Consider the following 26,538-nt stretch of genomic DNA (forward strand, 5'->3'; position numbering starts at 1 on the left):
CTTAACAATAACTGAGGTGATTGACTGACCTGATGGTGAGGGAGAATTGTCCTCCCCTGCTGTGGCAAACTGAAGGTCAGACCCCAACGCAGCGATGGAGCTCCTGGGACGGATGCAGCGGTCACCTGAGAAACTTCTGCGAAGTAATGCCTAAAGCAAGACATGTTAGACTAGTTAGAGTAAGATGGGGTCAAATATCTTATAGTGCATGTGGAGCATGTCATGCTCCTCAAAAGCACATTCAAGAAAACTCAATTCAAAGGATGTTACTCCCGTTTTCAAATTCATTTATATTGGATAACATTCTACATTTTGACAAGTTAAAAGGGACAGTTTACCACAAAATCAAAAATACATATTTTCCTCTTACCTGTGTCAATCTACATTGTTTTGGTGTGAGTTGCTGTAGAGATATCTGCCTTCTCTCAAATGTAATGAGACTATGTGGCAACCGGCTTGTGGTGCAGCGCAAGATGTAAGCATGAATGGCGTCCTCCTCAGCTGAGCTGTAGCATCAGCTAGCTCAGGTGAGCCAGTAGTATACGAGCACAAGCCTCTCGGCCACGAGTAGATGCATACTTCCTTCCTTTCTGCGTGGTGATACGGTTAGCCGGTGTAGTTCAGTAGAAAGAAAATAGTTCCTACCTGGCCGAGTTCCGTATAGTCCCATTATATTGGAGAGAAGGCAGACATCTCTACGGCCGATACCTCCAACACTCAGCAACTCACACTAAGACAATCTAGACTGATAAATGGCACTACAGGTAAGAGGAAAAATATGTAGTTTGGATTTTGGGGGTAACTTTCCCTTTAAACTAACAAGAAGTTAAACTTAGAAGAGTGGAATGCATGAACCGGATTATGTGTTTTACTTGAAAATTAAAAGAGGTGAATATGAAAATAAATAACTAACTAAAAGGAAACAGTGGGGGGGAGACAGCAAATAACAATGTTATGAAGTGTGTGTTTATGGTAAAAAAGTGCGGTCATGACATGCTGACCCACATGTAAATGACAGTTTAACAGAATGCGGCGTTTGCCTTGCCTTGCGTGTCATGGGGCTGGTGGGGGCGGAGGCACTGCTGTAGAGGCTGAGGCTTGAGTTAGACCTGCTGACAGTCAAACCCTTAGAAGTGCTTCCTGCAGGAGACAAGTACTTCTCCTTGATCTTCAGGTTGGTCCTGCCTTTCACTGTTGGTGACACAGCAGGGGCATTTAGCAGAATACTGTAAACACGTTTGTTTGAATTTATAGTAGCCACTCCTCTAATAAAAGCCAGCAGAGTCTGTATGCATAAATAATTGAAGCAAGATTGCCAGTATAAGTCATTCAGAAAAACAGTATTCAAATGGTAGGCTCACGGAAATATTACTAAAATATCAAGACTTTGCCAGAAACAGAAATATAGAGGAACACGCTGACATGCTTGAGCAGTTTTAATTATTCAAAAATGTTAAATGGACACAATCAATATCTGACATATTACAGCTACAATTATCGTAGGATCGCACGCCACTAAAGTAGAAATAGTTTTATGTAGAATGTTTAACCGTTCACCCGACACCAATAATGTGTTTAAGTTCAAATCTGCTGAATGTATGGATCCAAGCAGCACATATCACTTTTAGTCATACCAGGTGTTAAAGACTTGTCATATTACAGTAAATTATATTTATTAAAAGATAGAGTTTGCAGGGATAATTGGAATGTTTAGGAGTAGTGCACTAACCTCTGCAGGGGTCATTCTTGACCAGGAACTCATCTAGAGCAGTCCAGCCTCCTCCCACCCTCACCATCAACGTGCTACGCAGGATACGAACCATCCGCAACTGTTGGGAATCTCCAAACTGCGGACAAAATACATATTGCAAGTTATATTTTTGCTGGAAATCAGAGGACCAAATGTGAAAGCTGCTTTACAGTTTTTTAATTATTGTCTCTAAAAATGACTCACCCTGTATCTATTGGCACTTATTTGCTCCACTTGGAACCTCTTGGGACAGTTACACTGCGATACCTGTCGACTCACCTAAATAGGGAAAGAGTGTAACAAGTGCAGTGTCACAGTAAATAAACCACGACCTTTGTGTTTTCTAGTGTGCACATGGTTCATACCTCTTCGTTGATTTGATCTGGATCCAGCGGTCTCCTGTAGGGATCTCTGCTCGGGTGAAGGGCACTCACAAACTCATAATAGTCGATGAAGCCGTCACTGTTCATGTCGAAGATGTTTGCCACTGCGTTCATCTCGAGAGAGTTGGTGGGAAATTCTGCAGCAGAGAGGTGTAAAGCCATTCTTTGTTTAAGAAAAGTAAATCTGGGAAACGATGTTGTCATAACACCAGCATAAAATAATGGTAATAGGGTTAAATTCATCTTTCAGCATTATAGGTCATGATTTCTGCCATCATTTTATTGGAACCTGAAAATGAGCGATATATACGGGTCGAAACACTGAGCGGATTTATGACAACGGAGTCTTACTGGAGGCGAGGACGTAATCAACAAACTCCTTCTGGCTGATGCGTCCATCCTGGTCCCGGTCGATGCTGCGAAACACGTCTAAGATCCGTGACTTCAAATGACTAATCCACAGCATGTAACGCTTTCGCCAAAGATTGAAGTCGAAGTTCGCAAATTCTTCCATCTGAAATGCAAAATATCACAAAATCTAGGTTGGAGAAATTGAAGTCAAATGACTTCCCCCCCCCCCAACTCTAATTACACCATAACCTCTTACAATATACATTTAAGAAAGTACAATAACCTCTTTGAGTGTTTGCTGGTGTTGCTCCAGGCGGCTTTGTCTCGCCACAGCCAGGAGCCAAAGTTTCTGCCACTGACTGACCAGCTGACCGAGCTTTGGGGTCTGGGGGTCGAGGTGCTCCAGGGGAATAGGAACAGCAGGCTGCAGTTTCAGAGTGCTCCTCCTCTCTGGAGGGACACACAACAACATGAGAGTATGGAATCAGCTTAGGCAACTCATTTATGCTTTACAGGTCATTAGCAGTGAGGTCATCGTCAAGCTGTCAAAACTTACATTTACAACAATTACTTTTTTTTTTCAGCAGAAGTTAAACTATACTGTTTTCATGCTGGCTTACTTGTGAGCGGCCGTTTGCTGGGGGAACATTGCCGTTTCGAAATGCTCTTGTGTTTGCAGGACTTTGTGGCATGTTCAACCTCTGGGAACTTCTTATTCAACTCCTCCATGAATACCTGCAGAGAGGAATGATCAGTCACAACATGGTACAGCGCAGTACTGTAGTTCTGTAACCAGGGTAAAGTATTGATTATGGTGGAAAGTCATCATGAGCAACAGTAATATCTGGGAAAGAATTTTGCCGTTAAGTTCAAAGTGTTTCAATGTTGTTTGATTAACGTTAAGCACATATTTTAGCACTTAATTGTAAAGTATGATTATCAGTAGATGGTATAGCTCATAGAAAAGAGAAGTATCGTACTGTGTGCTGCTCAATCAGTTCTTGGTTGTGCTCCGTGGTCTCACACAGAGGCTCTTGGTCTCTGAGGTTGAGGGCTTCATCTGCTGAGGAGATCCAGTCCAGCAGCCTCTGGACTTCCTCTCTCTCTGACTCCAGTGCTGCCAAGCTGGCCTGGATCTTCTGGCCCTGCTGCTGAGCCCAGGTCTGAACCTGACTCGGAAAACAAAGAGATGGAGGAAGTTACACCAGCTCCATTCTAAGTTTAGAAATTGCCAAAGCCGTGTCCCTCTATCGTCAAAACATTTGACCTTACTGAGAGCAACTAATGGTTTCCTAAATAATTCGTTAATTATCATAAATCGAATCCCTGGGCAAACTTTGCTATTGCTTATCATTTGAGCACAAAAGCACTCACCTCCTCAAAGCGGGTCTTGGTGACACTGATCCAAGACTTTAGGGTGATTATGGAGTCTGGGTGACAGGAGGCCAGGATCTCCTCACCCAGACACTGGATGTTCTGCAACTCCACCGCCTGATTCTGCAAGGCTCCCATTGATTCCTTTAGTGTGGGAGAAAATGGATTTATTCAGCGTTTTATCCAGTAAAACACATATTCTCATGAAGGATGAGCCATTAGCATAACATTTCACTCATTTCAAACTTGTTGAAAGTGTTATGCTACTAATTAATGGTCAGATTGTCCGTCCTTCAACCGGCTGAATGGGTTCAAGCATTAGAGTCTGCAAATATCCACCCTGCTTAACAACCCGGCTTCAACTTGTTATTCTGTAGCAAGCCCTGACCTTTGACCTCCCCTGAAGAAGAATGCATTTCTCGAGTGATAAAGTATCACGTTATACCGACCTCATGTTTTTTGCTGAAAGCCAGCAGGCCTTCTTCCTCCTCTGGTATCACCCCATATTTCAGTATCCTCTCTGCCTCAGTGAGGCGCTCCATGAAAGAGTGGACGAGGCCATCGAACCTTTCAGCCTAACGAGAACAAAGACAAAGATTGAGATAAGAGCAGGGGGTCGGCCCTACTTATCAACTTTTATGGTTAGTTATCAGCAACTGTTATCCATTCCTCATATAATATAGTTTTGCTCATGACCACAGCTACTTGCAGCCTGAATTTGATGGATGAGTGGCTTTCATTTCATAAAATGAGACTTTCTGAGTGAAACACAACTACAGCTTCAGTCATAATTTCCCTTCAGAACTTAAAAGCGAATTTATCGGTCACCGTTGTCATTTGTGAGAACTACCTGCTGAAGTGCAGCCTCCAGTCTGTCTTGTTTGCTGACGGACAGTTTGCACACAGCCTCCCAGCGCCCCTCAAGCTCATCCATCTGCTCCTGCAGCCAGTGAGCGTCGGCTGTGCTGCTCCTGGTCAGATCCCTCACGGAGCGCTTCAGGGTCCTGATGCATCCGGCTCGCTTCCCTAACTCCTTTTGGAAGGCCTAAAGGAAAAAAGGGAATTTTGCTAAGATAGTGCAATTTTGCTGCAGGACTGCATTGTGGAGACACTGGTATAATCACTGTAAATAAATTAGACCATCATTCAAGCTTATAATAGCAGTTAAACCAAGGCATTAAAATGACTTTTACAGACATTCTACACAAGTTAGCATGAATCCTGAATGTTTCCTGTAGATGTGATGTATGTACAGTAGCTGTAAACTGTACTGTATTTATGCCAATCTGTTTAACATCTGTTAAATAGTGAGGCCACACATTAAAATGCATGCTGGGCGCTGTACCTTGTGTTTGTCGATCAAGTTGTTGACCATGTCTTTGTCTCCGCCGACAGGAACGTCCTCATCTAGTTGGGGCTCGGCTCTGTATAGCCAGTCGTTCAGTGCCTGGAGGGCATCGGTGAATCTGCCTGAGAACAGCAGTGCTTCCTCCAGCTTGTGTTGTCTGAGAGAAGCACATTTTGGGATATCAAGATTTAAAAAAAAATACTTGTCAGGAATATCAATGTGCCCCAAATCGGCTGTAAACACAGATCCATACCTCTCCATAGACTTGCCACTGATGGTGTCCCATGTGTCTTTGAGTTCAGCCAGGAGATTCTCCAGATGTTGTCGATCGTGGCCGGTTTGAGCTCTTTCATGAAGGCAGCGGCCATTCTTCGATGTTGCGTCGTACATGGGCCTCTTTGACCTCAGCAGTTTCTGGAACTCCTGATATTACAAAATAAAAGGTCAGCGAAGGCATTCATAAACATATAGCACCCAACCAAGTTACGGTACATTTGTTATTGCCTGCCGCACCTTCTGTTCGGTCAGCTGTTGTTTAATCTCGTCGTGGGTCACAGCGATCTCTTTATGCGTGTCTAGTATCTGTTCTACCTCCGCCATCCAGTCCACTAGCAGGCGCCATGATTCATTAAACTGAAGCGTGAGAATTAAAGACAGATATGATACAAAAGATCCTCTGAGTGGCACAAGTCAAACATTATTAAGTGCATGGATGGTTGTGAGAAAGACAGAGAAGGTCAGCCATTCACATTGGAGCTGATATAGTTATAGCATACCTGTTTCGCATTCTTTTTGACCTCCTCCAGCGTTCTGCCTCTTTCTGAAGCGCGCTGCTGGAGCTTTTTGTGACGATCCTGGACGGTCATGATTAGGTTATGAATGACATCGCAGTCTTCCTTCCTGCTCAGTTCTATTAGTCTGCGGGCTGTGCTCTCCATGGTGGTCTTCTTCTCCCCGTAAACGTTCACCTCATTTACCAGTGTCTGTACAAATAAAAGTATGCCGTGAAGCAAAACTGAATGGTTTTAAATCTGTATACTCTGGATCTGGAGCAGACATAGAAAGACCACAGCAGGTGTAAAAAGACCTACTCTGTGTTCCTGCAGTTGAGAACAAACTTTGTTCAGAACAAAGCTGGGAGCAGGAAGAAGCCCAATAGACTCTTCACACTTGCTCATTTTAGTGAGAATTTCCTGGACGTTACTGTGGAACTCCTTGGCCAGACCCAGTCCTTCTGTAAGCCTTGCCTGCGGGAACAGCACGACAATTGGATATAAGGATGCACTCGATTAATGATAAATCCACAGGATGACATGTGGAGAGTTAAATAACCTTTCGCTCCTGGACTTTGCTGTAGACGGATGCCCATTTCTGTTCAAGAATTGATAAGCTGTGCTCGGTGCTTGATCCCCGCACAACGTCGCTGCTCTCCAGCATCCTGTAGATGGCATTCTTCACATCTGTGTAGGCGTGGAGCTTTGATTCCATCTCGTTGCACAACTCCTTTTATGGGTGAGAAGAATAAAGAGGTGTTGTTTTGCACTGGGTTAAAAAATTTATATTTCTTGTGTATCTCTTTATTTGTACAGTCAAAAGTCTGGTCCGTTTTACCAAATGTGCGCTGAGCCTTTCACTGGCAGAGTCCGGCATACCCCACACGGTTTTAGAGGAGGACAGTCTCAGATCTGTGTTCTCCAGCCACTGCAGGAGATCCTGAATCTCCATTGTAACATCTTGTACCTGCAGAAAAAACAGCAGAATGAACGTTCAGTCTCAATCAAAGGTGATGTAGGTGTCAGCTCACTACAACCTTAGTGATGGAACAATGTTTCATCATGTAACATCAGTTGTCATCAACCTTTGTAATATATTTTATTGAAGCAAGAGTGTGCAAACTGATCAAATATTATTTTGTTATCACAGTGCATTTTTATTTGTAGATTCAATTTCAAAATAAAACCCCCCAATGTAAATTCGGGATTTGCCTCTATTTTCATGTAACCTTTACAATCACCACAAGAGGGCGCATGATAAACTGCTTAAGAAGCGTAACAATGTAATTTATATATATATTTAGTTATTTATTTTTCTATACTTTGCGACTTTTGTTGCAACTGTAACTTCACCTGGCTCAGTTTGTTCTCTAATTCCAGCTGCCTGCGTTCAGTCTCACAGCGGACAAACTCCCAGCTGTCATTGAGTTGCTCCAGCAGAGACTGCAGACCATGCGGGCTGTCCCCGGACCCGACCTCCAGCAGCTCCCTGCCTGCCTGGTTCAGGGACTTCACGGTGCGAACGTGGGACATGACATCATTACGCAACACCTTGTAGGAGGAAGAAGCAAAAGAGGAAGAGTGGAAATCAAATTCCACCATTTGTGAATTGAACACCCAGCATACAATCGGACTACAGAAGGTTGTCGCCTGGTCAGAAGGAGCACTGTTACACTTAGCACATAACATTCATTGTATTTAGCCCACCACCAACCTTGTGTTTGGCCAGCTCTATTTCACAGGCCTGCAGGTCAATGCTGATTGGCCGGCTGCCCTGGAGTTGGTCAGCTGTTCGGGAGAGCCATGTGTGTAGCTCAGCAAGAGTGTTTTGGAACTGACCCAGACCCAGCAGAGCACACTCCAGCTGATGCTGATGCACAGTAAAAAATATATATATATATTTACTGTTTTAACTGTATATATTAACTGTTTTTCAGCTAAATGTGGTTTCTGTTGTTGAAATGACATCAAACTTAATGGATAGCATGATGACATTGTGCATATAATGGATTATAGTGGCGTGCGAATATCAATATTACATAATGCTATCTGATTGCATATTCTCACTTGTCTGCTGACAGTCTCTGACTCCAAGCTGTCCCAGCGCTGTCTGAAGTCACACAGCGGTGAGACGGAGCCTGGACGCTCCGAGCCTGGAGACAGCCGGCACACAAAGCGATGGTTCAGGCTTTCTATCTCTATCTTCTTCTGGTAAAGTTCTCGCTTAAACTCCTGAGAGAAAGAGTAAAGACAAAATATATGTTTGGACGTTAGCTATTATCATGACGTATATATGTTTTCTGTTTTAATAAAATACAACACACATAGCCCAAAGCACTGTCTCTGTAGAATATGAGACCAAATACACTGCATATATGAAAAAGAACTTTGATCATTGCTGGTTACGGGTGTACTTCAGCAAATAAACTCACCTTGAGATCACGTAGCTGCTCTTTGACGGATTCCAGGTCAGTTCCTACCATAAACTCTTCAGTAGACCTCAGCTCAGCTGACTTCAACCACTCAAAAAGACCCTATTAGCAGGACAATAACAGCATTAAAGCACAATAACTGATATAATGTACAACCACTCAACCCTGAACTCTTGCCATGTTGTGGCTTCTCAACAGCAAAACATGCAACCCCATTGGTGAATACAGCTGGATACATTTCACATAGTTTTCCTTTCACTGTCTGATGCAGTTTGCACCATTAAACTCATTTGCCTTTGGCAGGGGTCCACATGATCTGTCAGCAGTTAAAATGTAAAGCTACAGGGAGTAAGAGTCTGGACGTTACTATTGTAACAGGATAAAAGACTAGCTTTGTTGTTGGCAGGATGCCATAACACTGCTTGGGCGAGGCGGGGGTGGCCAAAGCGACCCGTTTGATATGGCCAGATACGGACCATGAAATATTTGTTAGTATATTGTATGCATACACACCAATACTGCATATAGACACACACCTGCATAGTGTCTTGATAATGTAGTGCCATCTGCAAGGACTCCTCCAGCTTTTTGTGACTTTCGTTCCACAGTTTGCTCAGGTTGTTCCACGTGCAATAGAGCTTCAAGACACCAAACAGACAAGGTATTCAGTTAGTCAGCATAACATCATGAGTTAAAACTTATTTGTGTTCAAATGTAGTTCATACTTCATCCAGGTTCTTTGTGACATCTGGCTTGTCTGTATCGCCACATGCTGACATCAGATCCATTCCCAAAACACCAAGGGTGTCCAAATCTCCCTGTAAACTGTCAATATCCTCTCTGAGAGTCTGTGAGTTGAAAAGATAGAAAAGGTTATATTGTGTCTTTTATATAAAAAATGAGGGTTTCTCATATGTGATTGACAAACCTGCATGGTTTCAAGGCTCTGGCGGATTGTTTCCGAGTCTCTCCGACTAGCATTGAGATCCAAAACTGCCTGCTGAGCGTCACTGAGAGCAGCCGTGACATCGCTGATGTCGCTCCAGAACTTCAAGGCAAGATCCAAGAGTTTGAGCAGCCAGCTTTCCCTCTCCTGGGCCTGAGTATGCGTCTCGTCCCACAGCTGGGACAGGCTGGACACACGCTCTTGGATTGCTAAGATCACAGAGAAAATAACAGGGGTATTGCTTAGAATCGGCCCTTTTTCCCAAAGCAGTGTTGCTACTTGCAGCCCCATGTGTACTATAGGACAATATCACATCTGTATACAAACGATACAATTTCCGAGAAGATCGTTACCTGTGCCGACAGATCCATCACCAGCGGCCTGCGTGTTGGCCAGCAGTTCATCTGCTTGTGTCTTCACACTGCCAAGGTCCAGCTCAAGCTTGGACAGCTCGGCCCGGGTGTGTTTGTTGTCCTGCAGCTGCTCCTGGATCCTCGGGGTGATGCCTTGAAGAGAGGTGTGAGTCTGTATGCGACTGCACAGGCGGTCAAGACTCTCTCTGATAAGGGTCATCCTCTCATTCAGCTATAGACAGAAGAAAACACTTGTTGTGTGCTTGTGTGTATTACACTATATTTTCAAAGTGTAGGGCTATTTTTTTAACCCAGCAGTCCTACCTGTGTGAATCGAGGTAATGACTCCTCGAGTAGATTAGCAGTCTCTCTGACCCGGTCTCTGATGGTTCTATGCTGCTCCTCGGCCTCCGTCGCCTTTCGACAGAACTCATCCCCCTGAATGGGGTTTAGTTCTGACAAGCGTTTTGCCAGAGAGCATAAGCGTGCAATCAGGGGTCTGTGCTCTGCTATAGACTCCCTCAGACCCTTAGGAGAGAAGAGATACAAAATAATGTAATTACATTATGGAGAGCATACTTTGTTTTCAGAAAGAACCTGGATAGAGGAAGTTAGAAAAAAAACTAAAATGCCATTATAGTGCACAGGTAGAAAAGTAACCCTCTTGGGAAGTAGATAGCATTAATGAACAGTCCTTGAACAGATCAGCTCATTCACCTATAGGAAAACGGTGTCAGACTGTGAAGTACAAAAGGACTTCATTGTTGAACTGGCCAAAGAAAGGTATTATAACAAAAAAGAGAAAAGCTGGCCTTCTAATGCAGAGAGGCAGGTTTCTTCTACCTGTAAGAGGTCCTGTTGTTCCCGAAATGCCTCGTAGCTGATTGTGCTCATGGAAAGCTGGCCAATTAGGGTTTGAGTTTCTTCAAGCCAGGGCGATACCTCCCCGATGCCCTCAGAGAACTGGAGGAGAAGCGACTGAGCGTGCTCAAGCTGCAGGACCACGTGGGAATTGGTGGCTGAGGTGGTGTTGCATTGTTCCTGTAAGGCATCTAGTGGGGTCTGCGTGGGGGAGGTGACAGCAAAAATAAATGCATGTGAAATATAAACACCTTACAGTTACATTTCTTTACATTTTCAGTAAATATGTTATTTAGTAAATGAGTTGTGGCGAATACCTGCAAATCGTACGTTTCTCCTTCATCACTGTACGTCAGCAAGATTTCAGCAATCTTCACCATCTTCTCAATGTTGAACCTGTGTTGGAGAATCTCCACTGCCAAAATCTATTCGGGAGATAATACATCAAATTAAATTCACTTACCATTCATCATTTAAATGAATTTCAAAAAACACCGTAGAAATGAAAGATTACACATATTATGTAATGTTTTTTTTATTCTAAGTGGGAAACTATTCATTTAGTTTATTAGTTAGCCAGTTGTGTTTGTATAATGTCCCAACCTTCTGTTCATAGAGTTGTTCTGCTATGAGCTCTGGATTCAGATGAATGGTTTTCAGCTTTTCAAGACTCAGCGCTGTGTCTCTGAACCAAGCCATCTCCTTCACCACTGCCTGTTCCAGCTGATGAGAATATACCGTATGTTAGTATAGCATTACAAACATATACAATGGAACATAATATCATATATATATATATATAATCCTAATTAAAACATGATACTATTATTTCTGAAATATAATACCACTTGGCAGCACATACTTGCAGTAGTATCATTCTAGGCCAAAAACAAGTCCCCAGATAAGTCAGGCCTCTTGTAGACATTCTGACTCATCAAAGCAGGCGAAGCACGGTTTTAAATAATCACACTCCCTGTATTTACATTCATTACACCTGTAATGGCGTGTCAAAATGTCTGCCGTGATAAGATTACAGCTGAATTACAAATTAACAACAAAAACGGGCATCATGAGAGTCCACTAACATTAAGATAAGCTGTATTTGGAATTGCATACTAACGTACTTTTCATGCTAAGTATGAAGTCAAATTAAGTATGTAGAGCTGCTTTCCAGTGGCATAGTATGTGGATTTATTTGAATGCGAGAAATGCACAGATGTATACTACATTAGCAAGAATTTATGAATATGCAGCATGAGCCTACTGCACCAACCAACTGCCCCACACACTGTGCAATGTCAGAGATTTTGTCACTTTATTAAGTTTTAATATTTTCTCATTCGAGAAAGTAACTATTTCGATTCCCAATATGTGGTCAGTTTATCTAAATAAGGCCAGTTTGGAAGATTGCTGCAACTTGTTAGCTTCATGAGTCAACAATGTTCCCTTGAACAGAGCTTTTATAGCAAGCTAGGTATCTAGGAATAGTTAGCAACACTGCAGCATCACCTGATCTGTTCATTGTTTATTAGAGTGGGAACATTACCCTCTGTCTCTCAGCTGCACATAGCACTGCATCTCCAGCATGTGTCTGCACTCCTGCCGCCCCCAGCAGCTCCCTCTCGATGCGGCCCAGCCACAGGTGGAGGTCCTCCTGGCTGGAGGTACAGCGACTGGAGGCCTCCAGGGCCTGCTCCAGCCTCTGCAGCACATCCAGACTGCTTAGACTCAGCACAGAGCAGCGGATACGCAGAGCATCCATCTTCTCCTGCACCTGCTGGGCTTCCTCCTCTGAAATAACTGAGTTATTTGAAAGTAATATTTTTCCAACCTCAATGACCATACTATGCCCATTAGCTTTCGCCATATGTAGTAAAAATTACCTGAAATTGCTTTCATCAGATCATGTCCCGACTTTTGTATTTTCCCTAGCTCAGCAGTTTTGACTTGAATCTCTTCGACAACAGCCTAAAAAAAAAGTGAAAACACGTCAAAGTTATAATTCTTTACTCAAACAGCACGATGCACATTTACTACACTGCACATGCAGTTGAACCATACATGGTAGATTTCCAACCTTGGCCCTGTCTGTGGCCTCCGAGAGATGCAGCATCACTCGCTCTGCATTCCGTAGTTGAGCAAGAGTCTGTTCCACTGACATGAGCCATTGCTGCAGGCCGTCTACTCCTTCCTGGAAGAGCTGGGCCCTGGGCAGAATGAGCTCAAGACTCGCTCTCCTACCAACGACAAAATGTTACCATCAGCGAGTAAGACTGGTATAACTTATTTAATAATTACAGGGACAGTGCACAGCTGTTAGAAATAAGCTAACTATCTGCAGTCTCTTGCGTTCATGCGTGATGCGTACATCTTTGAGTTGATTTTAGCCATTATTTCATCTTGAATTTTAAATCAGTAAGACTGCAGCTCTCTCTTTTATAATTTAGTATTGAACCCGTCTAGAAGAAGCAGGTCGAGAAGGCTGACCGGCCAAACTCAGTAAATCTGTATCGCACAGTCACCTCTATTGGTGGTCCCATTATCTAAGCGCCATGACATGAACTCGTTTAATGGAGGAGCCAGATCACTGATCACTTTGTACACTAAACTAGCATCAGCAAGACACACAAAGCAGTCAAAAGCTCATGAGATTATACTTCCGGATGACGTTACAATGATGGTAACTTGTTACAATGATGGTTCTGTGACTCATGCTGTAAGCCTTGCCAAGATGTGTGTGTGGCATTGCCAGTAAAGGTAGCTAACCTTTTCTCCGCCCCCAGCTGTAAGGCCTCCCACTTCTGTTTGAGAGTGGTAAGCTTGACTTTTTCCTGCTCCCCCTCCTCTCCTGGGTGGGCCTCCACAAGTCGAGGGCCCTCCGACATCATGGAGTTCATACTACGCCTTCGATCTGTTAGGAGGCGCTGCAGGAGCTGTAAGAGAACATCACAGATGGAGGAATAATATTTAGCCATATTTGTGGAAAGACAGATGATTCAAGAATAAGGACAAATACTTCAAAGGCCTCCTTCTGTTTAAAATCAAATCAGTTCTAAGTACAACAGAAGATGTTTTGCGTTATACTTTAATTTTAGCGAAATGGCATTGCTTCTAGTAAGAATTAACAGTCATGAAAGCCCCATTCTTGTTTTTTCAGCCTTTGGGTCAGTGTGAAGGAAGCCCTGTCTCGTGTGTCAAGCTTACATTGTCAAGAGTCAGGCAGGTTTCACCTCATCCACAGAGCATACAATGGGTGAGATTACAGCTGAAAGGTGAGAGGCTTCCCTGCTTTTTTTCATACCCGCAGGAAATGTTAACAAAGACTCACTGAAGCTTATTGTGGCCATGAACACCTCCCATTCACAGCTGAATAGAACCGAATTTACGTTGTAAAGGAAGCAGTTGAGCGTTTTTTCATGACCTCGGCACACCTTTCTAGAGGTAAACCTTTCAGGTGTCTTCAAACTACTATTATACTTCAAAGATGTTTTTTTCTGGAACAAGAAATGAGGTGATGTGATGTCGGTGATAGCAGACCTTTTGTTCTTGGAGCTGTGCTTTCACCACTTTGACCTCCGAGGATGGGGGTTTCTGATTGGCTGTGAGCTCCTCTATCTCACTGACCCATGTGAGCAAAGCTTCCAGGTTTTGGAGAAATGTCTCAGAATCTGTTGACACATCCCTCAGAGCCAAGGCAGATCTTGTTCCCTTGAGAGAGTCCATAACAAAATATTAGCTTAAGTATGAATGAATGAAAATACTGTCACCAAGTAGCATGATCGCGACACAAGGAGAAAAGAGTAAAGATACACATAAACAAGAACATACCCTCCATCTATCTAGGCTGGAATCCTGATCTGAGCTTGAGTGTCCATCACTTTGGAGCTGCAAAATAAAGACAGCGGACCTGTTGTTTCAATTGACAAAATTGCTGTTTCAAAACGACCCACCCCGATGTTAAAGAGACAAAACATTGATTTTAAAGAAACAGTCTAGGTGATAATAGGTGATATTATTTATATAGGTGATATGAGAAGAAGTAAGAAAGGATGAAAAGGAAGACAGGTGAGATTTGTCATGTTTGAAATTTTTTATCAACCTCAGCGAGTTCCTCGGCGACACCATTCAGGACTCTAACAGTTCTGGTGACAATGGGTTCCCCTCCTTTATCTCCAGACGGATACTCTGTCACTTCCAGAATTTCAGTCACGACCGTCTCCGTCACCTCCGTCACCTCTGTGACCTCACGTGACGCCAGAGTCTTCCAGGACCAGGGGCTTCCTTCTCTGGAGTCTCTCTTCTGGAAGCTGGCCCTCCTCTCAGCAGAGGTCCTGTCCGGGTGAGCCAAAGGGGAACGGGTGTACTCTGGAGGCACAGTCCGTCTTGTTAGTGTCCCATTTCGGGATGTTTTTATCGGAGAAGGGCTGCTGTGCCAGGCGTTGTCCAGCGTACTGGTGCTCCTGATTGTGGAGGCGGGAGAGCTGCGGAGGAGTTTGTCAGAAATGGGAGTATGAGCCCCCTCCTCCCTCTTATGATCAATTTCCTCTGCCTCCTTGTCCCTCTCCACCTCTCCTTCCTTGTGTGCCTCCTCTCCTGCTTTGTCTTTGACCGGCACTTCTGGTTTGGCCTCGCCATGTTGCTCCGGGGGCTGCCGCTCTCTTCGTCGTTGGTAGCACTCCTTCAGGAAGTCCTCGTCTGACCTCACATGCTTGGACTTCTGGCCCAGGCAGCTGGGCCGGCTGACGAGGTTTCCCATAATCCTTCAGCCCAGAGGCTAGCGAGGTAATAGGTGAGGTAAGGCCCCTCGGCCATGCATGCGGAAGATCCTTCAGCTACCTAAAATAAGACAAGGGGGCTCTGGGTCATCATGCAGTAAACAAGTGCTCATTGTGTAAGTCATAGAAAATAATATACCGCTGATCTTGTTTCTTTAAAAGCACAACTTCCCTTCTTTAAAGTCACTAAGTACTGCTTGCCACAGCTTACATCTTCAGAAAACTGCTATGAAACAAAATGAACAAGTCTCTCACATCCTTTAAATGTGACATTTTTGTGCCAACGTTGCCCTTTTCTTGGCACTGAAAGACCACAGAGATACTTGGCCTAGATATTCGCTGTCCCTTTGTCTTCCTTTAGACCACATACGCACTTGCTCCCCATCCATCTCACATCACCAACCAAAATATTCTGGGCTTAGAAATCAATGTGACAGGCTTGTCGAGGATCCCACTGTTGAGCCTGGCACGCAGAACCGGTGGCAGACAGCCAGCTCTTTCTCTAGCTCAGCCTGGACCACTCCTGGGAAACCCGTTAAGGATCTGCTCAATTATAAAATATGACAGCCATAAAAATGCAGACATCGCCTCATTTCTCAGGGGTGACAATAAGAGGGGGATTAGGGACACCGAGTGGCATGGGGGCAGTGGGGGGTAGTTAGGAAAACAGTAACAATCAACCAAGATAATACAGGGCTTTTCTCTCACTACTACATCACTGAATGACAATTTTGAATCCAGCAATGATCTCGTCAACATATTGTTTGACCAAAATGAGTATATTACCAAAAAGCCTATCATTGGCAGCGACATTTTCAAACTGTGTCAGCCCGTCTGCTTCCCCCTCAGCTCAGCGCCTTCATTGTTTTGACAGAAGGGTTAAAGGTGGATGTAATTATGTTGGTCTAGAGGAGCTGAGGTGAGCCCATCAGGAGATCACAAGGTTCCTGTTGAGGCTGGGTCCTTCCTCTGCAGGCGGGGTTGGACTGGTCCATTCAGAATTATACGGGTCACCTCAGGTCATGCTTGGTGACTAAAAATCTGTGGGGGGGGGGCAATATGGGTCAACAAAGGGGAAATTGGGATGTTGGCTCCACAAACTATCGAGAGGGATTCCCTTTTCTTCTGGTTTGAAAAAAGCAGAAGAAGAGGATTTACGATGCTGTATGGTAACTATGTTACAGTCATGCTGCAGGCTGACAAGATTATGCTGAATATGCAGCTCTCTTATCTTTACCAGAGGTTAGACACAAAGGCAGTCTGCATCGGAGCATAACTTCGTGCTCCCGTCAATATCCACGGCAAATTTGAATCAAATCTCATTTGCGTGTCCCCCAAAACTAATCATAATTAAGATATATCATGGCTTTTAACTAAATGAGAATCTCAAAAATAACCTAGTTTGATACGATGGCTCCATGTGCATTAGGCAAGTAATTACCAACATCATGCATGTCTCTGCAGAGCAAGATGATGCAGTCGGTGGATCCACAGGGGAGAACACAGTCAGATCAGAGAGTGGTGCCCAGACAAAGCCCCGGCCTCGAGATCAATGATTACCCAGTTAGCTCAGATCACTGCCCAGCGGTCTCCGGAGGAGGGCAGAGAGTGTGTCTGTGGCCATGTTCGTATGGGTTAACAATTCAAGAGAGAGGGTGTGTCGTGTCTGGTTACTGCAGCGTGCATGTGTGGTCGTTTCCTAAATAACAGTGTCCTTAAGCGTACTCTCGCACCAATATACAGTATGTGAGGATATGCTGAGTAGTCTCATTAGAGTGCACATGGAGCGCTACTAAGAATATGTTATTATATGCAGATATTTTGTTTTATTATGTCTACTAGACTAGGCCACAGACGCTGTTTTATGACATACTTAAGGCATTTTAATAATCTTCACAGCCCTCATATTAAAGACTATAAGAATACAATGACCTACATTATTCTACAACCAAAGCAAACCAGAGCTTCCCTCTCAAAATGCCCACAGCCTGTATATTTGATACGCACCTCCCACTCTAGCATAATGATACTAGAAAGAGAACCAGGGAACCACTCCACCATTTAACTCATATTGCAGATGACCTACCCATCCCGTTACTTAACCTACTTTAAAATGGCCCTTAATTCAGACCAGCCCCTTTCTCTGCTCTCAACAGTGATTTATGATACATGACCACAGTCCACTCCTGATGAATTGGATTACAACCGTAGTGGAGGGGCTTCTCCGCGCAAACGACACATTGAAAAACAATCCGAACATTGTTGTTTGCAAGTACCTCAGTTTCACATTTCATGTCTAGTTCTTATTTAAATCTCAGTATGGGAGACATGTGTATGTATTTTAAATGTTTTGAGCAACACCTCGCGTATCAAAATACTACACAAAAGATCTGATGTTCCTCTTATTTATTGCATCGATTGACCCATTTATGGGTGGGTTTGCAATTAGTAGCAAAACAATAATCATCAATCACAACAGTAGAGCGGCATAATGTTGTGTGACTGGTGTGCGTCTGCCTCTGTTAAGGGAGGTCCCGAAGTAGTAATCATGGGTAGTGGTCCCTAATCAAGGATGGCAGCTGTGCATTCACCCCTGAGACTCATAACATCTTAGGGTGGATATCGTACAAGGTCACACGTTGATCTCAAAGGCAGCCCTCTGAACATGCAACACAAAGCTGCTGCGTGGAATCAAATCAGCATGGCTTTGGCAAAAACGAGTAGCTGCTGAAAATGGCCATGCCTACTCTTAAAATGTTGATCAGAATTCTGAATCCTTTCAGGAAATCCAAGCAGCCGACAGACTATTTACAAAGAACAAACTGAATAAAACATACTTACATCAGAATGATCCATTCAAACTGATACTGCCTTTGCCATTGCCTGTCGCACTTGTATTTTGCATTTGCTTAGAATAAGTGAAGAAAGTCATAACTCGTTCACCGGCACATGGCTCCCTCTAGCACAAAGTCCATAATCAAACTCTCTCTCTCTCTCTCTCTCTCTCTCTGAGCCATTCCTGGGTTACTGACAGTTTTGGCGGTTTGAATCTCACATGAACCACACTTACCCTGAAGCACAGTTGAGCCAAACAGCATGAGTAAAGGAATCCAGCCAGTCCTCAATCACCATTCAAAAAAAAAAAGAGAGAAAAAAAAAACACAGCTTTGTTTGAGCATCCTTTGAACGGCCTCCCAGCTCCAACATCCCAAACATGAACGCTCCTCACACACACACACACACACATGCATGCATGCACCCTCCAAACGCACACTCAATCAAGTCCACTCATTCACACATGCCCACAAATAAACACACTTTCTAAACACACTCACACATGCCCTGATAACTCATGCTTTCCCGTTGCCCACGGTCACAGGCAAACAATGTCCTCCTCTCCCCTCACAGCGCACCCCTCCCCTCCCCTCCCCTCACTTCACTTCTCCTCCCACCAGCTCTGCTCCTCTCCCTTTCTTCTTTGTTGTGGGAGCTGTGATAGAGGAATTCCTTCCTTGTTAGCGCCGCCGATGGGATAGTGCGCCCAGATGGAGACAATGTATTCCAACGGCTCAGTTGAACTCCCACAGTTCCCAGCCAAGAGCGGTTTTCACATGGAGGTCAGATTGAGCCAGTTCCATGTAATGGTGGCATTCTAACCAACGCTGCTGTTGCTGCTGCTGCTCAGGTTGCTCCTGTACCAGGCAGCGAGGCGGCAAAGTGCCCCCTTTACCTTCCTCAGGCTTTTTCCCCCTCACTCTCTTGCCCCTTCTCCTCCAACAAAGCCCCTCCTCTGGGTCTGACTGGGGCTCAGAAACTCCATGCTGCTTCTGCTTGAAAAATGGGATGAGTGGGGTGCAAAAAAAAGGGAGAGTTTTCTAAAGACCCCTGGGCCGCCCTCGGGAACATTCACATGTTAAGTGACAGCTGCCTCAGTCCATTCCCTCTCTCGATGGCGAGGGAGAGAAGTGCAGGCTACAAAAGAAGGGACCCACACCCACCCTGCTACCCACCCACTCACAGATTCACCCCCAACCCCCTTTGCCGTCCCCCCCTTCCCCATTCAGAGTCAGTGCAGCAGTCCCCACAGCAGCAACAAAGACGACTAATTACTGTAAAACATCTCAGATTACTTTTCAACTCGGTTTCAGCCACTGCAACTCCGGCCCATCCATAAACAAAGAGGCTGGAAGGAAACACACACACACACACACACACACTCAAAGATAGAGTGCAATGGGAAAATAATACAGTCTTGGCATGGGAAAGCAAAGGAAGGACCCCTATGGTGAAATTCTATCATGCCCTGCTTCAGTAAGTCACAATATTTGCCTTTGAAATGCAGAACACCAAACATTCTGTGTACAAATACCATTACAGCAACTGGTGTTTGAAATGATGTCCGATGTTTATTTAGACATGTGATGTGGGATTGACTAGTTTTAATACACCAGAAATATCTCTTTGAATATGAGGTAATGTGCAGGTGCAACGTGCAAACAGGTGACTGTCTCACAAAGACGTTTTTTACGCCCCAAATCCTGCCCTCTTTAGTCCTTCCCCTCTGTCTTTCTCTAGCCAACCAAATAATCAACCAATCGACTGATCCACCAAATGCGTGCATGCATGTACACACACCCACACACTCTCTCTCACACAGTCTCGACAGTAAACACACACACACACACATGCAGACACCCGCCACTCAGCCTCCTCCCTAATCCACAAGGTCACTCATCGAGTGTTCGGATTAGTTAAAGGAGAACGCATCTGAAGGAAGACAAACCTTACTGTTGACTCTTCAATAAACAACACATCTAGTTCACATTTCTATATCTTTTTATATATAATATAATTCAATATACTTTATCCGAATGAATATAATAAGAACAATAATGCCAAAGCATCAAGTAATACATAAATATACATGAAATAATAATAATAACAATACAATTTCATAATTTGCCTGTATTCAGTTAAAAATAATATCTTCTATGATGAGGAGGAATGTTCATGTGCCTTTCTACGTGGATTCCACCATGCAAGTACATATATCACCTCATACAATATCATATAATCAATACCACTCGCTCCAGTGTAAAGTGCCTTCTGTGTTACATGTGAGGGGAAATGTCTTTGAACCTGTCAATGCAAACCCGGTTTATTCAGCCTGAGATGTGTGCAGAGTCCTGATTTGTTTGGTCCACAGGATCATGATGCAACTCCAGTAACAAAGTCTCAAGTTCAGTATATTCTGCCGGAGCTTCATGTAGGGTGTGTGCCTTTCAGAATTAAACACATACTGTTCAGTTCAACCAAAGATACACCAAAGATTCTTAGTCTGTTGAAGGTCGATGTGCTGAGGCTCAGCCATGTTTAGTGAAGGTTAAGTTTTGAATAATTACATATGGGTGTTAATAACATTTTCTGCCAGTTGTCACACACAGCGCTCCATTCAATTTGAGAAAAGCTGCTGAAAATATTTCCTGGCACAGCTCCTGTCTATCACGTCATTGTCCATATAGCTATTAATTCAATAACATTCGGAACCTCAGTGAATGAGCGCTGGTGGTGAAAATAGACTGTTGATTCTACTTTGAAGCTGCTTCAGGCATTTAGAGCGATCCTCAGCCCCTTTCTGTTACCGTCCCATTTCTGACCCCCCCTGACCCTCCTCCAGCCTTAAATTATGCAAATAGTGATTTGAAAAAAAATACGAAAAAGAAGGAAAACTGGAAATGGCTGTCACTGTGGCCGATGAGAGAGAGAGAGAGAGAGAGAGAGAGAGAGAGAGAGAGAGAGAGAGAGAGAGAGAGAGAATTGAAAAGAATGACCTCTGTGGGGTTAAGTTATTTAACCCCTGAGTACTCCGGTGCTGATGCAAGAGTTCCCAGTCTCTCCTTAGTCACACCACTAAAGATGTCCTGTATCTCACAGTCTTGGAGATGTACAATAGTACAACAACCAGGGAATCCTTATTATATCAATATCATTATGAGCACTGTTAGCTGACAAGACCCAGCTCAGACGGTTTAACTGTAAAAAAAAAAAAAAAAAATGCACAAACTCAGACATAGTGTCTTCAGGTCACTTGGAGAGCTAATGTCTTTAGCTGTTTAATGAGCAAGTAAGGCCTGCATTCCCCGTCCCCTCCTGTCTTTATCTGAAAAGGAGCTGGCAGTGACGAGGCACCACTTTTCCAGGAAGGCATTGTTGTCAAACCATGACACCTGATCCCGGCTTTCAGGAACCTCCAGTTCCCTCTGTACTAATTGAATGATTTTGCCAAAAATCTCTCCTCTCCATTTCACGGTAGGTGCACACGTAGAGCCTGCACACAGTTCTTAAAAAGACAAGAGCTGATGTGGTTAAAGAGCAGCTGGCATGCTGAGCTATGCGGTGATGCAATAAGCTGCTACTGGTGGCAAGAAAGAAAGCTCATCCTACTGTCAGCAGCCCTCATTATCCTTCCAAAATACATGCCTTAATGGAGTGGACACAGGTTGGGAGGTAGAAGAAAGTGGAGTCTCCAAAATTAATGTGATTCTAAATGAGAGTGCAATGGGAGCCTAAATTTGATCATAAATCCAGTGTGCCAAAAGACCAGAGAAGAAGATTCATTTTGCAGGCTTGTTTTCCTCCTCCTCTGCTATCTCAACCTCTCTGCTGTCTTCAAATTAAATAAGACCTCAATGGCTCCTCTACAGAACATGGTAATTAGCCCTCTTCATGAGAAATGACAAAAAGAGGGGGGTCCCTTTTGAGGGTCAAACCAGAAGCACCATTGAGAATGCACACAGTCATTTATCACCAAAAGAGGTCGCTTCCAAGAAAAGTGGATGAAAGGATGATGGGCTTCCCCGCTGGGTTGCCCGGGCCTGGATGCTGTTAATCACAGTCATGTGTGACAAGAGGATTTAGCCACTTGGGGGTTAGAGGAGCTCGACTCATCATCAGCACATTGCGTTTGATTCAACTGCTCCCAGGAAGAGAGGATTCACCGCCGTAAATCCACACTTTTTGTTGAGCACAGGAAGCCACGGGCAATAAAGGAAGAGGCCCCACATTGCCATTAACCCTGATAAAGTGTGTGAATCAAAATATCTCTTAAGGGAGAGATTTCCTGAAGTGTTATAAGATTAAAATCAATTTGACACGCCAAGCTTGAGAAAAACAGTCAGCTGGATGTAAGATTAAATTTAAAGTTGAGTCTGCAGAATAAACAAATTGACTTTACCGCCATCTTGGCATCCTTCATTCCTCTTGTAGGTGATTCACAGCAATGAAAACAAGCCCCCTTTTTTCCTAAAGGTTATGACAGCATCAGAGAGCGGGGATGCTGTTTGCGGGCTGTCAGAAACAGAGAGAGGAGAGGATAATAGGCTGTGATCTCTCACCCCTCTTACAGGGCCTGTTTTCAACTTGTGTGTACAAGACGTATTTGGGATGCAGCATCTGCCACAGGCCCAGAGAAACCAGAGACCTTTACGACACAGAGAGCTTTATCCAGAAGAGCCACACCAGCAGGGGGGCAGGGAAACAGGATGAACGTTTGACCTTAAACTGACTGTCAAAGTGAAGAGATGTAATTCCTAATTTACTATTACTCAGGTGCATGAGGATTTATTGTTCTACTGCCTCTCATGACTGTCTTCGTCTTCGCCATGAATTGATTAGTGCAAGGTATGAGCACTTGGCACACCTTAGTCGATTGTTCATATTTTAGATTTTATTAATAAAATAGAGATTAAACAGCAGGCATCATATCCAAAACAAACGTATGGAAGTCATCAGCTAAATCAAGGATGCACTTGTGGTTTCAGACAGTTTTGTGACCTCACTCTAATAATCCAATTAGCACATTGACCAAAATAAAATGTTGTCAACCGCCAGGTATTAACCTAAAGATATTTTATCTATAAAGGTGAAATTATGAATGTATGTTTCGCCTGGGAGACAGCCGTTGAACAAAAGATTCTCACTACAAAGTCCATTCAGTAGCCTGATCTGATGTAGTGTATTCTAATATGTAGTTAGTATAAGCTTGCTTCACAGTTAAGCAAATTATGCAAACGTGCACATTTGGTGAAGTGATGATTTGTTCTTTGACTTCTTGGTCTATTATGAATCTTTTTTCATATTTAGGCTTGCCTGGTCCATAAGGTATGAATGGTATTACCATTTCAAATGCTTATTATATTCATGCTTGACAACATCCAATTTGAGGCTCATATTTTTTTTTTTCTTACTGTTATGTTGTAGATTTTGTTTTTATTATAAATGCTTTTATTGTTTCTGTTTTTACCATGTAAAGTGTCTTTGAGTGCCTTTTAAAGCGCTATATAAATAAAATGTATTATTATTATTATTATACGTATCCCAGTGTTGATGGGGGAAAAAAAGGTTGAAGATGTGCTGGTGCATGCCTTGTGTTAAGGAGCAGGTGTGCGTCTGTCTCCTGTGTGTTGTACACCGGTCTGTGTATGGGGGGCTGCTGCTGAGGGACGTCCTCATTCATGCAACTAACTAACGAGTCCCTCCAGGCCACAGACTGAAACCAGCAGTGCAGCAGACTCAGAGCATTACCATGACAAAGGTCTGTGGTCGGATGCAGTATGATAAAGGCATGGTAGAGATGCAGAAGAAACCCCCTTATTTCACACACTCTCATCGGGGGTCAGACGAAAGCTCTCCAAAGCATTTGAGCTTTCATGACGGGATCAGACATGCCTGTGCATCTTACACGTCAGTCCCCAGGGAAACAGTGGCTTTATTCAAACGGAGACAAAATGTAACAAAAAAATGTTTGTTTTTTTTAAGAACGTCCTCTGTTGAAGAGCGTTTTCTCTTAGTGAGATGGCAATCAGTAAGTTCCTTCAAAGGTCATATGGATTCAAACACAAATCGTATTTTGTCCTTTTAAATCATAAAATCAATTTAGGGCTCAAACATTCCACTTGGACCGAACGCATCTACTTCAATGGACCCTAAAACTAAATCAACCAAAACCAATTTTTACTATCACAATAAAAACATCAAACTCTTGATCCTTTTGTGAAATTGATTCACAGCTCATTGAAGAAGGTGCAGTCACCCCTTCACTAAGGATATTTAAATGAATTACTACCGCACCATCTCGCTGCACTACGGAGATGTAACATGTTGATGTTTTGTGCTAGAATGGCTTTCAGTTGTTGGTGGACAATAGATTAAGTTCAATGAAGCTGTTTCTTATCTTAAGGCTGAACTCTGTGCCAATGAACAATGTCCCATAAGATAAGACATATGTTACCGTTTCATTGTTCCATTGTATTGATTAGCAGTATTCAATCAGCAAAATCAGAGTTCAGTAATGCAAACTTTTCTCACAGGCAGAAATGCTTCGGGAAAAGACATAATCTGATTGGTTGAGTGGCTGACCTGATGGGAGGAACCTAAACACAACAGGTTAAATGATCAATTAGAAAAGGTGGCTGACTGATTAGCAACGCTAGTGCTAATGTCAGTCACCTGGCAGTAACCTGCTAACCTGCCATGACCACAAATACATAAATATTAGTCACTATTTTGATCAAAGTTATTTCTTTGTCATTCAAGCCTGTCGTTAATACTTAGCCCTTCCTAAAATTGCCCAGCGATTTTTTACCCCAGCTGGTAACATAATTTCTTGCTGCAGCTTTGACTGACAAATCTTTGTTCAAATATTGGTATAAATGGTACATGACAAAATCTAAAGTTAGCGATCCATAAATGCTTCCAGTCTCACCACAAAGATCCTACTTTTCTTTTTTTCTGCCCTCTTGGCCCTTCCATCCATCTGAGTCTAATGTCTTTTCAGCGTGTGTGCTCATGTGTGCAGAGGGCGTCCAGTGCTAAGCACATCTCTAGCCCGGCTGTCCAGGCCAGGCACAATGGAGCCTGATTCCCCAGCCCCTCTGTGGCCTAAAGAAGTCTCCTGCATGAGTGAAGGAAGACCACCTCAGTATCCGTTTGAGTATGTCGGACTTTGAAAAACCTCCAGAGTCCCTTTCCTCTTTTTCGCAATGCTCAATTAACTTAAGTGTTTGTATCCTGACCAGCATGACTCATTGGTTCACTTCCCTCTGTACTCGTTAACCCACATTTTCTCTAATATTCTTTACAGGTGCCAGTTTTACGACTGTTAAAATGAAATGCAATCTCAATCTGCATGATGTTGCACTATCTAATATAATAGGATGGTAAAATGTCAAGATAGAAAGAGAAAATAATAGAAAATACCATTAAACTATAAAAAAAACAACAATACAAATTAAAGCTGCAAGCAGCGATGAAACGGGCCCTCGCATTGTTCTGTGTGTCAGGGGTACTGGCAAAGAAATCTGGAGCAGATTTGACACAATGTACTGAAGTTATAACAACAATAGAGATTTGTGACCTGAAAGCCATGCTGGATTAAGCTCAGGCCAAACACACCAGGGAAACAGACTACCTGAAGTCCCAGGTGATAAAGACCTGCACGATGCTGCGGATAACTAAGAGACATCTTCAGCAGCAGAGCTCTAAAACCAACAACCTTCAAGTCAAATTGGAGAAGATGAAGACGGACAAAGAGACCCGTCAAAAAGAGGTAAAAAAAAAGGAAAAAGACAGAGGGTAATCATTTGTTAAAAATTACAAAATAAATACGAAACAATGATGTCATGTTTGTTGGTTGGTTGTTGTAACGTTCACTATTGTCATGTGTAATGTGTAACATGTGCTTTGTTAGATGTGTAAATCAGGGGACAAGCACTTGGCCAGAAGCTCCGATGAATTACATTTTTGTTTTAATTCATTGTCTTTTCATGTCTATTATTGGAGTATTGTATGACATAAGCAACTGCATTTCCCTGTGTTACAGAATGACAATAACATATCCTTCAATCCTTGAAGCATTTATTTCTAATTTGCACTCTATAGCCTGAAAATACAAGTTCTCTAGTTAGGTTGGCTCAGATGATTTTATATGCTGGTTCAAAATATAGTTTTTTTTGGTCTGGAGTTACATGTTGGTAATGCAAAGAAAATAATTTAATCAAAAACACCTGATCATGTTTTTCAGCAACATTTTTAGGTGTATTTAGTGTCACAGCACCTTTCAAAAACAGCCGAAATTCAAGTTTTTATAGTAAAGAAATACATAAGAATATTTGAAAACACATGAAGATTAAAGC

General features: G+C 43.2%; 1 protein-coding gene across 4 annotated transcripts in view; it reads right to left on the minus strand.

Annotated features, from left to right (window-relative positions):
• macf1b (microtubule actin crosslinking factor 1b) overlaps window positions 1–26,538 on the minus strand; it is a 29,929-nt gene that overhangs the window by 2,008 nt on the left and 1,383 nt on the right. Inside the window, exons 1-40 of one of the 4 annotated variants that reach the window (XM_031876109.1) lie at window positions 18,782–23,637; window positions 18,417–18,466; window positions 14,671–15,407; window positions 14,400–14,456; window positions 14,109–14,279; window positions 13,338–13,504; window positions 12,649–12,808; window positions 12,455–12,539; window positions 12,118–12,371; window positions 11,175–11,294; window positions 10,889–10,996; window positions 10,554–10,772; window positions 10,035–10,238; window positions 9,711–9,942; window positions 9,340–9,566; window positions 9,137–9,259; window positions 8,948–9,049; window positions 8,412–8,513; window positions 8,047–8,211; window positions 7,694–7,849; window positions 7,333–7,530; window positions 6,818–6,946; window positions 6,539–6,709; window positions 6,298–6,453; window positions 5,983–6,189; window positions 5,720–5,839; window positions 5,460–5,629; window positions 5,204–5,363; window positions 4,709–4,903; window positions 4,308–4,433; window positions 3,859–4,002; window positions 3,465–3,653; window positions 3,105–3,219; window positions 2,768–2,934; window positions 2,485–2,647; window positions 2,116–2,270; window positions 1,955–2,029; window positions 1,730–1,847; window positions 1,046–1,191; window positions 30–150 (exon numbers count right to left, since the gene is read on the minus strand). In XM_031876109.1, the coding sequence (XP_031731969.1) occupies window positions 30–150; window positions 1,046–1,191; window positions 1,730–1,847; window positions 1,955–2,029; window positions 2,116–2,270; window positions 2,485–2,647; window positions 2,768–2,934; window positions 3,105–3,219; window positions 3,465–3,653; window positions 3,859–4,002; window positions 4,308–4,433; window positions 4,709–4,903; window positions 5,204–5,363; window positions 5,460–5,629; window positions 5,720–5,839; window positions 5,983–6,189; window positions 6,298–6,453; window positions 6,539–6,709; window positions 6,818–6,946; window positions 7,333–7,530; window positions 7,694–7,849; window positions 8,047–8,211; window positions 8,412–8,513; window positions 8,948–9,049; window positions 9,137–9,259; window positions 9,340–9,566; window positions 9,711–9,942; window positions 10,035–10,238; window positions 10,554–10,772; window positions 10,889–10,996; window positions 11,175–11,294; window positions 12,118–12,371; window positions 12,455–12,539; window positions 12,649–12,808; window positions 13,338–13,504; window positions 14,109–14,279; window positions 14,400–14,456; window positions 14,671–15,327 (6,334 nt within the window). In that variant the 5' untranslated portion in view covers window positions 15,328–15,407; window positions 18,417–18,466; window positions 18,782–23,637. Of the gene's footprint in view, window positions 1–29; window positions 151–1,045; window positions 1,192–1,729; window positions 1,848–1,954; window positions 2,030–2,115; window positions 2,271–2,484; window positions 2,648–2,767; window positions 2,935–3,104; window positions 3,220–3,464; window positions 3,654–3,858; window positions 4,003–4,307; window positions 4,434–4,708; window positions 4,904–5,203; window positions 5,364–5,459; window positions 5,630–5,719; window positions 5,840–5,982; window positions 6,190–6,297; window positions 6,454–6,538; window positions 6,710–6,817; window positions 6,947–7,332; window positions 7,531–7,693; window positions 7,850–8,046; window positions 8,212–8,411; window positions 8,514–8,947; window positions 9,050–9,136; window positions 9,260–9,339; window positions 9,567–9,710; window positions 9,943–10,034; window positions 10,239–10,553; window positions 10,773–10,888; window positions 10,997–11,174; window positions 11,295–12,117; window positions 12,372–12,454; window positions 12,540–12,648; window positions 12,809–13,337; window positions 13,505–14,108; window positions 14,280–14,399; window positions 14,457–14,670; window positions 15,408–18,187; window positions 23,638–26,538 lie in introns of those variants that run through there. The other 3 variants (XM_031876108.1, XM_031876107.1, XM_031876110.1) reach the window with 3 other exon arrangements.

This window comes from Anarrhichthys ocellatus, unplaced genomic scaffold (genome assembly GCF_004355925.1).
Source record: "Anarrhichthys ocellatus isolate YVR2014 unplaced genomic scaffold, GSC_Weel_1.0 scaffold103, whole genome shotgun sequence".
NCBI classification, from domain to species: Eukaryota; Metazoa; Chordata; class Actinopteri; order Perciformes; family Anarhichadidae; genus Anarrhichthys; species Anarrhichthys ocellatus.